We start from the raw sequence: 13,026 nt of genomic DNA, 5'->3' as shown, positions 1-13,026 counted from the left end.
ATATGCGCTAATCGACAGAATGTAAAACACTGCAGAAAACATATTATATTTGATTAAAGATTTAAAAGAATGGCGTCCTTCTGAACTTTCTGGGCCACATTGGAAGGAAAGGAATTGTCTCGGGCTACACACAGAATACAATAAAAGGCTGTACACCCGGACAGAATATCGGGCTGGCTCAAAAGAAACTGGTCGACAATTGGCACGTGTGTACAGCAGCCGGTCCAACAGAAGCTGGCCAAACGTCCGGCTTTTGTCGAAAGGATATGACTGAAAAAGGTCTGCCGACAGGCATCTGATCAGCACTCTCAGTCAGTGGCTGTGAGCTCAGACTGGAGTGTTCCTGGGGGGGGGGGGGGGGGTGCGCGTCTCCCTGTCAGAACACAATATCTCAATCCATACTAACATTGGATTGTTAGTAGAGGATCTCCTAAGCTCTTCAGTTTTATTAACGGAGTTGAAAAAAAAAATGGACACAGCTGATCACATGGTAAAGAGCCTACACCATAGGCTCTTTACCTAGATTAGAGATGCGGTGTGTTGGATCAACACACTGCAGCACCGATCGCCGAGCTGCAGTGTGGTGGAGGGCAAGCACGAGCGGCTTATCCAGTCAGGTTAACAGAACCAACCCATGGCCGTCATTCAGCATATGGCGGGCGGGAAGTGGTTAAGCAGTGATCGTGTAACTTATCCTTCAATTCTGGCCAGACCTGAAGGTAATACTTTATCCACTAATATTTTCTCCAGAAAAAGCCCTTCTATCAGTCTTTATTTATCCTTCCCAACAAGACTGGTAAAGTACTTGTAAACCTCAGACATGAAATATGAACCAATCATATACCTCTGTCCCTCTATAGGGTGTACTTGTCTCTATCCAGAACACTACATATAATTTCTGTCAGCTGCTTTGTTCTTTTGCTATCTGCATAAGCCACTTCTGAGAAGTTTTTCTGACACCAAGAGCTAAAAAGGTGACGGGGAGGGAGCTCCATCAACAGCTCTGTTCCTGTGTGCTATGTGAAGGGGGGGGGGGGTTGTCCTGTCCTTCCAATCAGCTCTCCTCACCAAGCTCTGTAGAGTGCAACTTCAGCTCCCCACATCCTGCTTTCTGGAAGCTCAGGCAAGCTATATACAGAACATTCAGCAAATTAAACAGAAGTAGAACTGCAAACAAACAGGTACAACTTATATAGAAGGATTTGTTTCATCTCTGTGCATCATCTGAAGTCAGTCACTTAGGTATATGTAAGGGTTTTCAACCATTTCAGTATACGGTAGGTCCACTTTAAAACTAAAAAAAAAAAAATATTGCAAAACAAATCATAAATTATGGCAAACATAACGCTGTGTGTGCATATTTTGAAATTAAAAATGTTGATGAAAAATGAGTTTATTTTACAGGCGTGAAAAGAAAAGCCTCTCAGCATAACAGAGATAGGAAACTGTCAGCGTGTTATCAGAAATTATCTCTGTTCATTTAAATGGGAGTCACAAGAATGCAAGCACATATTGCTTCTAGCTATATACACATTCTATAAGTACGACTGCTTTCATGTGATGGGTTTCAGACTTATGTAGGAAACTTAAAATTAATGTGGATCATCTAACAGAAAAAATATGTAAAACTGAGTTTTCAACTTAGGACAGTAAACCGTGTAAAATAAAGGCTTATAATGCATGAATGTGCGTAAACTTGCATTTATTTTCTATGGTATTAGAATGACTGTCTGTGAAAAAATATAATAATTATGCTATTGGTAATGATCTTTCTCTAAAGAAATAAAATAAATATACAAAAACGTGCAAACTGCAAGAAAGTGACTAAGTGCTGTGCATTAATTGCAATAAGATCATTAGTGATACAAAGATGTAAACCAATAAATAGTCAGCAAATATATACAGCATAAATATGTGATCAATAGTCCCAAAGTGCACAAAATTGCAAAAAAAGTGCAAAGTGACAAATCGTGGGGACAGTAAGTGAGATAGGGCAGGCTAGTAGCAACATAATTTTGAATCAAATAGTGATTTTGTGATCATATAAATATTTATATCTCACTTACTGTCCCTACGCAATTTCATGATGTGCGGTGGCATTTATATCATGAGAGGTTAGGTTGGATATATAGATTCTTTTATTTATTTTTATTTATTTTATTCTATTTTTAACCATTTTAAATATCTGGTTTTATTCACATTATTTCATTGAAATCGGCCATATTTGATAATTATCTACAGTTGCTTATCTATATATGTCAGCAATGTGGAGTAATAGTGGGAATAATATGTGAGTGACTTCCATGGCTGGAAGGACTGTCCTGTATACTTTACTATAATATAGTCAGATCGCTGTGTGAAGTTATAGGATAGGGATAGTTACACAGCTGCTGAGTAATCCACATGTTACTAGTATAGGACGATATTATTATACGTAAATGTCTACTGATATGTACAAACAAGACTTTAGCAAAATGAAGCCGTCTGCCACTTCCTGGTTCCTAGGGAAAATGGCAGCGCCCATACTATCTGCTTACGACCGCCGACAAAATGGTGGATTGTAGAGTTCTGGTTTTAGGACGGTATATCTAGGATGCCTCAGCAACCAATCAGGTTCCCCTGAGGAAGTCACAAGGTACGTGACGCAACGTCGTAGGGATACAGAGGCTACCGCAGATCGGAAGGAGCGAAGGGAACCGTAAGACAGCGCACCCCGCTGCATTTAAACCTTACAAGCTAATTTTTTCTTTAAACATTGTAAGAGTCCAATTTTTTATGTGTGCAACAATAAAAGGTTCATTTTAATACTACACTATTGGAGCCTCCTCTCCTCCTTGTTTCAAACCCTGGGCATGGGCTGGAGCTTTCTCCCCCCCCCCCTTGCTGTTATAGTGCCATCATAAGGTATGGAGTACAATAGTGACCATATCGCAGGGGTCTCGGCCTTTGCAGCAGAGAAGACTGGTGATAAGGCGATAAGTTGATGTGCTTAAAACCATATGGCAGTGAGGTGAGAGTTCTGGGAGACTGGTGGAGGACACAGATTATGGTTCAATACTACAATTAAGGAAACATCTTCATCAAGATTACTGATATATTGGAGATTGATCCTGTTTGTTCCCATCACCCACTTAAACGGGACGACACAGAACTTTATCACAATTTTTTTGTTTCATTCATTCTCTTTTTTATTGTTATATTGAACCATTCTTCACATATAGCCAATACATTTTTGGTTTTCTGTGCATTTTTGCACGATTTGTCACGTTGCACTTTTTTAGCGATTTTGTGCACTTTGGGACTATTGATCACATATCTATGCTGTATATATTTGTTGACTATTTATTTTCTGACTATTTATTGGTTTACATCTTTGTATTACTAATGATCTTATTGCAACTAATGCACAGCACTTGGGGCCCTTTCACACGGGGCGGATCAGTAATGATCCACCTCCGTGTGTCCGTCAAGCTCAACGGGGATCCTCTGTAAAATCCCCGCTGAGCCGTCGGCTGACAGGGCGGTCCCCGCACACTGTGCAGGGACCGCCCTGTCCTTCCTCGCTGACACCCGCAATCACATAGGGACCAATGTATGTCCCGTTTTCATCCACAACGAATGGATGAAAATGTGGACATAAGGTCCGCACGTCTGAAAGGGGCCTTAGTCACTTACTTGCAGTTTGTACGTTTTTGTATATTTATTTTATTTCTTTAGCGCAAGATCACTACCAATAGTTATTTATCCTTGTTTACAGTAAACACCATCAGATGTAGCAGCTTTTTAGCGCTAGCTTCTCTCTGTTCACATATACTCATTAGTAGCACGAAAGACACTGTGGGGTTGATTTACTAAAGGGAAATCCACTCTACACTACAAGTGCACTTGTAAGTGCATTCGCTGTAGATCTGAGGGGAAGCTCTGAAATGAGGGGAAGCTCTGCTGATTTTTTTCATCCAATCATGTGCAAGCTAAAATGCTGTTTTTTATTTTTCTTGCATGTCCCCCTTAGATCTACAGCGACTGAACTTCCATGTGCACTTGCAGTGCACTTGTAGTGCAAAGTGGATTTGCCTTTCGTAAATAACCCCCTATATTTTCACTTTTACATAATAATTATGCTGCCACAATGGTACCAACTGTCAGAACCATGAGGAATAATTTGAATATTTGTTCTTATGTATGACCACTCCTTTGCCTCATGATGTAATAGCCGAGTAGGTCAGAACAGTGCAAAAATGTCAGTTACCAATATAATCAGAAGAGTTCCTGATGTAAACTGTTCTGTCAGTCAGTAAGTTGATAATATGGATGGTTCAGTACACAGAGGGGAGTTTATTAAAAGCGGTATTAAACCCAAAAACTTGTTTAACTGCAGCTCACCAATTCTTTATTTTTCGGCTTTTTTCCTTTATTTTCACCTGGTGATCCAGCCACTAAATCTGTTACTGTTCAATTTACTTCAAAGGGGTTGTAAAGGTTCATACTATGCATTAAGGTGAAAAAACACCTGGCTGTCACGGGCCCCCCAGCCCCCCCATTTACTTACCTGAGCCCGTTCACCTGCTCTGCGCGTTCACAGCATCCTCTTCTCCACGGAGTCTCGGCGTTGATTGGATAGATTGATATCAGCGCAGCCATTGGCTCCCGCTGCTGTCATCAAATCCAAAGACGCGGTCGCCGGGGGGTGAGACTGAGTCATACACTCTGTGTCTATGGACGCAGAGTGTATGACAGGGAGCGCACCCGCAAAGGTAACCCCCTTTGGGAGAGAGCTTCCCAGAGGGGGTTAGCTATTGCGGGGAACAGCCGCGAGAGTCGCCGTGGGACCCCAGAACAGCAGGACTGGGGCAACTCTGTGCAAAACGAACTGCACAGTGGAGGTAAGTATGATATGTTTGTTATTTTAAAAAAAAAATGTTACCTATACAACCACGTTAAAGTGGAACTAAACTTAACTTTTAGGAAAAAAAATACAAGCAGTCAGCTTTTTATTGCAGAGAAAACTGGGTCCCCTGCAAGGTAATGGCATAATGTGCTAGTATGCATCACATACTAGCACATTATGAAAGACTTGCCTTAAAATGAAGCCCTCCGCTGTCACCGCTCAGTGAGGGCTTAAATCCTCACTGAGTCAGCCGCAAAGACGTCAATCCCGTGCATGGCCACACGAGCCACGATCATGGCACAGCGCTCTGAAGGGAGGGCATACTCCCTTATAAATGCACATGCAACAGTGATGTCACAGGCTACAAAATATGTGAATATCTCCTGCATTTAGGAGATATTCATTTTAACTAAAGATAAGCTTTATTATAGACTTACCTGTAGGCAAAAGTTGCAAAGCAGAGATTACTACCTCTTTAAGACAAATCATTTAACGCTGAGAGGGATGCTTACATTATTCAGCTTTTAGATTTATGTAAAAGCTTTAACCAAAAAGAAAAAACGGTCTGCTCTAACTGCTTATAAAAAAAACAAAACAAAAAATGTACGAGGTTTCTTCAAATTCTGTGTGCTCCAGTTTTGAACCCCCCCTCCCACTCCACCGCCATAGTATGTAATTAGTTAATATGGTTTTAGGCATTAGTCCTCAACATTGCCCATGTCTTTGTGCTTCTTCAAAAGAGCTTGAACAGCATATCTTGAAACCCCAGTCTGCTTTCAAATCTTTGGGAGAAACCTTACTGATTTACTGATGCAGGATAACTACCTTGTGTGCTCAGTCTTGACATGATGTTTGACCTGTGACATGAAACGCCTTCCACAACCTGCTTTAGTAGCAGGTTTGGATGTCCTTCACTCAGTTTTAAACCTCCTACACAGCTATTTCTGTATCCACTAATGACTGTGTTTCAACCTACATATGAAATTGATGATCATTAGCACCTGCTTGGTGTAATTGGTTAATCATACACCTGCCTCCAATCTTACATAATCTCTGCCTTTGTGCAAGTATACAAAGTGTGCAAGTGTAAGAATTGATGCTGGTTTGAATCCAAAGGATAATCACACCAAATATTGATTTGATTTTTCTCACTTTGTATTGTGTAAAATGATAAAAAATAAACAATTAAAATGTATATTTGCATTTCTTCACACCTTCCCAAAATGTTTTCACAGTACTGTATGTGAAGAGAAATCCCAGGTACAGGCATACTCTATGATAGATTAACAGTGGAATGCAAAAAAATAACAGTTATTACTCAAATAGGAGCTACATAAAAATGATGTATACACAGATATGAAGTACATGGAGAGTTTAGAGCACATTATCAAGTTGTGGAATTCTTCCCCTAGAGGCACAGCTACCGTGCAGTCAGGGGATGGAAGTAACACAGCAGTCCACAACATTATTTTCACGCCAGTAACTCTTTAGAACAGCTGGATGTTTTACAGCAGAAGATTGCTGCACTGTCTGCCCTCGCACATAGAATATGAGTGTTCTGCAATGTTTTCATTAAACAGACCTGAAAGGAGAATTCCGAGCTTCAGCAAGATCTGCCAGATGCCGGCGGCTGTGTATCTGCACTGGACAAATGGACAGTTCTGCAAGAGCCAATCCACTAGCTCTGAACCGACACAGCTCCTTCTGAAAAACAGAGCACATAGGAGGATTTTAGAGACTGGTCTGACACAAAGGAATAATCATGAGCTATTGTATAATGACAGTCATTCCTATAAGAATTCATTCACACAGCTGTCCAGGGCAACTACAAATCAATGACAAGCATCTATCTGTTCACATGTAATCACATGTCAAACGATTACCTGCCGTTAAGGACTGATGAGTGGCCTGGGACGCAAACAGCCTGTACACAGAGATAATCATCTGTCCTGCATGTAATTTTTCCTTGTGAAATTTCATCCAAAACAGCCACTGACAGTGTCAGCTTGTCATTGATTTGTACAGATTTCCCATCTGCAGCTAAATGGCCCGTACACACGATCCAAATATCGGATGAAAACGATCGTCCGAGGAAGACTCGTATGATTTTCGGATCATGTGTACACTACTTTCGAGAGCCGATCACGACAGTTCATTCGATCGGACAAGCACGGAAATTTTCCTTGTATGATGCCAGATCATACGATTTCCGTTTAGTCAGTATAGTTGTCGTCCGAAAATACAATACAAATACATTACAACACATGACATCACTTCCGTTTTTTTTTTTTTCTGTCGTACGAGAATTTGCGACTTTAGTAACCTATTCAATTTCTACTTGCGAATATTCAGCGGAAAAAAGTCGTACGATCTGTCGTACGATATTCGGATCATGTGTACGGGACATAACACAAACACTTGTGTGTACATGCCGCAGAAATGTGATGATATGGGCAGTGTATAATCATGGACAGCCATGTGACCTGGGCTTTTGAACAAATCAACAGAAACATATCGGTGTATGTTTGAATGCTGTACAATTCTGTCTGTACGTTTTAACCCTTCATGACCATTGCTACTTAGATAACAATACCTCTAGGACTAAGTTACCAATCTAAATACATTTTACACCATTTTTTAGGCGCATATACTGTTGGCTTTTATTTGTTAAAACATTTTAATAAATACCCTGCACTAATTAATTTCTATAGGCTGATAAATATAAAAAAAAAAAAAAATTTAATCTGTATATTTTTTACTTTGGAATGATGTTTTTATTAACCTTTTTTGGTTTCTGTTTCTTTATTATTATTATTATTATTATTATACAGGATTTATATAGCGCCAACAGTTTGCGCAGCGCTTTACATCAGGGAAGACAGTACAGTCACAATACAATTCAATACAGGAGGGATCAGAGGGCCCTGCTCGTTAGAGCTTACAATCTAGAAAAACTTTGTAATGTATTTAATTCAGCAGATGCACACAGCTATCAAAGCTACTGCTTCTGAATTGAGAGGTGTCAGACATACCCAAAAAGACTTGCAGTTGTAATTGCAGCGAAAGGTAGTTTCTGATATTTATTTGTAAAACAATTGGAAAACCATTTATCATTTTCCTTCCACTTCACAATTATGTGCCACTTTGTTTTGGACTATCACATAAAATCCCGAAAAAATACATTTGAGTGTTTGATTGTAACGTGACAAAATGTGTAAAGAGTTCAGGGGGTGTGAATACTTTTTCAAGGCACTGTACATGCTATGAGTTAGAAGTATGAAGGGTCTTCAAAAATGCATTAGGTTGTAAGGAAACTATATGTGTAATTTATGTCCCTAGAACACCTGATTGTGCTCTTTGGATGTTGAGCCTCTCTATGTGGCTAGGCTGTGAAAAAGTCTCACACATGTGGTATCGCCATACTCAGGACAAGTAGCAGAACGTATTTTGGAGTGTAATTTTTGCTGTGTTTTATTACTGTCTTATAAATGGAAAACTTTGTGTAAAAAAACAAATGCATTTTTATTTTATTTCCAAAAATGTTCAAGAGACTCATAGAATATACCTTGGGGTGGTTTCTTTCCAAAATCGGGTAATTTTGTGGACGTATCCATTGTCCTGGTGCCCCGGGTAGTCAAGAAATTTGAACTCCTAGAACGCCCAGGGGTGCTACTTCTATGTTGGGCCTCTGTATGTGGCCAGGCTGTGTAAACGTCTCACACATGTGGTATTGTCATAATCAGAACGAGTAGCAGAATGTATTTTGGGGTGTAATTTTTGCTATGTACATGCTATGCGTTTGAAATATCTTATAAATTGGCAACTTTGTGTAAAAAAAAAAAAGTTTTAATTTTCTTTCCACATTTTCCAAAAACTTGTGGAAAAAATGGCATGTTCAAAAGACTTGCAATGCCTCATAGAATAAATGTTGGGATGTTTGCTTTCCAAATTGGGGTAGTTATGTGGGTAATTCTATTGTCCTGGTGCTCCAGGGCCTTCAACAGTGCGATAGGTAGTCAGGAATTTAGATGTGTAATTCATGCTTCTAGAGATGCTACGTGGATGTTGGGCCTCTGTATGTGGCCACGCTGCGTAAAAGTCTCACACAGGTGGTATTGCCATACTTGGGATGAGTAGAAAAATGTGTTTCGGGGTGTACTTGCAAGTATGCCTATGCAGTGTGTGATAAATAACTTGTTAACCACTTCAGCCCCGGACCATATTGCTGGTCAATGACCGGGCCACTTTTTGCGATTCGGCACTGCGTCGCTTTAACCGACAATTGCGCGGTCCTGCGACCTGGCTCCCGAACAAAATTGGCGTCCTTTTTTTCCCACAAATAGAGCTTTCTTTTGGTGGTATTTAATCACCTCTGCTGTTTTTATTTCTTGCGCTATAAACAAAAATAGAGCGACAATTTAAAAAAAAAACAATATTTTTTACATTTTGCTATAATAAATATCCCCAAAAATATATAAAAAACTATTTTTTTCCTCAGTTTAGGCCGATACGTATTCTTCTACATATTGGTTTGCGCAAAAGTTATAGCGTCTACAAAATAGGGCATAGTTTTATGGCATTTTTATTAATATTGAATTTTTTTCCTAGTAATGGCGGCGATCATTGATTTTTATCGGTACTGCGACCTTATGGCGGACACTTCGGACACTTTTGACACATTTTTGGGACCATTGGCATTTTTATAGCGATCAGTGCTATAAAAATGCATTGATTACTATAAAAATGCCACTGGCAGGGGAGGGGTTAACACTAGGGGGCGAGGAAGGGGTTAAGTATGTTCCCTAGGTGTGTTCTAACTGAAGGGGGGGTGAGACTGACTTGGAGAAATGACAGATCGCTGTTCATACATTGTATGAACAGCGAACAGTCATTTCTCCCCCTGACAGGACCGAGAGCTATGTGTTACACACACAGCTCCCGGTTCCCCCCCATCTGTAACAAGCGATCGCGGGTGCCCGGCGGTAATCGCGCCCGCGCGTCGGGACCAGGGGCACGTGCCCCTTTTGGCTGCATAGCGAGATAACGTATAGCTACGTGATCTCGCGCAGCAGAACCGACCTGCCGCCGTATAACTGGTCGGCAAGTAGACCGGCTGGTCGGCAAGTAGTTAATATGACAATTGTGCGTAAAAGTAAATAAATACATTTCTTAATTTTCCCAAGAATTGTGGGAAATAAATTACAACTTAAAAAAACTCTTCATGCCTTTTACTAAATACCTTGGATTGTCTACTTTCCAAAAGGGGGTATTTGTACTGTCCTGACATTTCAGGGCCTCAAGAAATTCGATATACTGTCAGTACATCAGGTATGATCAATTTGCAATGATTTGTAGCATAGCTTATAGACTCTATAACTTTCAAACAGACTAAATAATATCCATTAAATTTGGTTATTTTTACCAAGGATATGTAGCAGTATACATTTTGGCCCAAATTTATAAAGAAAAGTACCTATTTTCAACATTTTGTAATAGAAACTAAAAAAATTGTTTTTTCCCCCCAATTTTTTGGGCGCTGTTTTTACTTTTATCGCAAAAACAAAAACAGTGCTGATTAATTACCACCAAAAGAAAGCTCTAGTTCTGTGCAAAAAAATTATAAAAATGTTGTTTGAGTACAGTGTAGCACGAGTAATTGTCATTAAAAGTGTGAGAGCACTGTAAGGTACAAATTGGTCTGGGCAGGAAGGGGGTAAAAGTGCTATGTATTGAAGTGGTTAAACTAGTCTTTGATTAAATGTGTTTTACCTTTTTCAGATTCTATAAATCTATAATTTACTTCCATACATTTTTTATATATTATTCACTTACTTACTATTGTTTATTGTATTTCATAAGGAAATAAGCTAACTGCAATTTATACTCGTTTATTAACTGGCAATGCATGTGATGTTATGAGAAAGGAAAAACTGCCGCTCCAGGTGAGTGCACTAACCAATCAATGTCCTCTCAGAAATCGTGGGTGCCGGCAATGCACGAAGCAAAACACGGGAAAGAAAATATGGACGGCCACACACCAAAAAAACTTTAAAAAGTAGCCTTTAATGGTAAAAAAAGGAAAAGCACTACAAAACACAGCAAGCAGTGGGGTAGCTACATACCCCACTGCTTGCTGTGTTTTGTAGTGCTTTTCCTTTTTTTACCATTAGAGCCCTTTCACACTGGAAACGCCTATAGCGTAGCGTTAAAATAGCGGTAAAACACTGCTATTTTACTGCGTTTTTACAGCGATTCCAATTCATTTCAATGGAGGGGGCGTTTTTTGAGCGTTTTAATAGCGCTATTTTTACCGCAAAAACGATGCAAAAACGCACCAGTGTGAAAGGGCTCTTAAAGGCTACCTTTCAAAGGTTTTTTGGTGTGCAGCCGTCCATATTTTCTTTTCCGAGTTTTGCATGTGATGTTATGTTATGCAATTTCATCCAAAATTTTAATAATCAAATAATTAATAAAAATTGTGTAAGTGTGCAGATTAGAAAATTTAAATTTGTAAGTGGATTGGCTGCCATCAATCTGAGACAAAGTTTGCCTTAGACACTTTTTATTAATTTCCCCATTGAAACAGAGATTTTGGCTTTTATGACAAACTGTGCCACAGAAGCCCAATAAAAATGTAAAAGAAGTTTGTTGAGCACTTTTTCGGGAAACAGTATTCTGTGTAGATGGAGCATTGATGTTGGTGCAGATCAGACTGGCCATAGTCCAACATTGTTACATTGGAGAACTTATTTAAATAATTATGATGTAGTATCTCATAAGGCATCTTACCGGCAAATACAAGTAAGATACATCCGATCATGGATAAGTTCTGGAGACAAGTTTCTTACTGCATTCCTCAATGCTCTGCCAGCGCAAGCCACTCTCTCACCATAGGACTGAAAGTCAAAAAACATATGCAATCATAACAAATGACATAAAAAATATGCTTAAAGTTCACAACAAATACCTTTTCTTGGAGCTGTGATTAGTATACACATAAACATGACAATCAAGATCTCAGCAATCCTTTTTCTCCCTTCAGCATCTCCCCAGGAGGAAGTGTAAGAGAAATGTGCAGAAATTGGTATGTCAGCGATGGCTTATGGAGATACATTCCACTATCAATTTTACAGATTCTTCTAATAAATCACAGAAAGTGACAATGTGGATAAAAAAGGAAGACAAAATGTACAAAAATGGTGCTTTGGGGTGGCACATGGCCCCCCAGCCCCAAAGCACCACCCCCCATGTTGAGGGTATGTGGCCTGGTATAGTTCAGGAGGGGGAGCGCTAGTCTCCTCCCCCTTTCCTGACCTGCCGGGCTATGTGCTCGGATAAGGGTCTGATATGAATTTTGGGTGGGGTTTCCCCTCAAAATCCATACCAGACTGAAGGGCCTGGTGTGCTCTTGGAGGGGGAAACAAAGACGTTTTTTTTTTAATTTAGCGTGGAGTTCCCCTTCAAGATCATTAGAGCACAAGTCACATGCCAAAGTCGGATCAATTAAGACAGCGATCAGACTTTAATCCGACTTCAGTGATATTCAATGGATTGAAGTAGGATCAAAGTCGGACCAAAGTGCAGGGACTACTTTGAAGTCGTACTAATATGAACGGTTGTCTTTTGAAATCATGGGGAACGACTTGTCATGCGACTTTTCAGTCCCAAGTCGCAGGACAAGTCGTACGTGTGAAAGGGGCCTTAATGTCTAAACCGTTGGCAAGTGAGTACACCCCAAGTGGAAATGTCCAAATTGGGCCCAATTAGCCATTTTCCCTCCCCGGTGCCATGTGACTCGTTAGTGTTACAAGGTCTCGGGTGTGAATGGGGAGCAGATTTTTTTTTTATTTGATGTTATCGCTCTCACTCTCTCATGTTGGTCACTGAAAGTTCAACATGGCACCTCATGGTAAAAAACTCTCTCAGGATCTGAAAAGAATAATTGTTTCTGTACATAAAGATAGCCTAGGCTATAAGAAGATTGACAAAACCCTGAGCTGCAGCATGGTGGCCAAGACCATACAGTGGTTTAACAGGACAGGTTCCACTCAGAACAGAACTTGCCATAGTCGACCAAAGAAGTTGAATGCACATGCTCAACGTCATATCCAGAGGTTGTCTTTGGGAAATAGATGTAT

General features: G+C 40.0%; 1 protein-coding gene across 4 annotated transcripts in view; it reads right to left on the bottom strand.

Moving 5' to 3' along the window:
* RAPGEF5 (Rap guanine nucleotide exchange factor 5) overlaps nt 1-13,026 on the bottom strand; it is a 382,012-nt gene that overhangs the window by 256,215 nt on the left and 112,771 nt on the right. Inside the window, exons 3-4 of one of the 4 annotated variants that reach the window (XM_040352795.1) lie at nt 11,678-11,784; nt 6,471-6,592 (exon numbers count right to left, since the gene is read on the bottom strand). In XM_040352795.1, the coding sequence (XP_040208729.1) occupies nt 6,471-6,592; nt 11,678-11,784 (229 nt within the window). Of the gene's footprint in view, nt 1-1,068; nt 1,169-1,188; nt 1,295-5,713; nt 5,965-6,470; nt 6,593-11,677; nt 11,785-13,026 lie in introns of those variants that run through there. The other 3 variants (XM_040352797.1, XM_040352796.1, XM_040352798.1) reach the window with 3 other exon arrangements.

The sequence above is a fragment of the Rana temporaria genome, chromosome 5, assembly GCF_905171775.1.
Source record: "Rana temporaria chromosome 5, aRanTem1.1, whole genome shotgun sequence".
In the NCBI taxonomy this organism is placed as follows: domain Eukaryota; kingdom Metazoa; phylum Chordata; class Amphibia; order Anura; family Ranidae; genus Rana; species Rana temporaria.
Note: the sequence above shows the minus strand (reverse complement) of the source record. Positions and strands in the feature narration are given on the sequence as shown.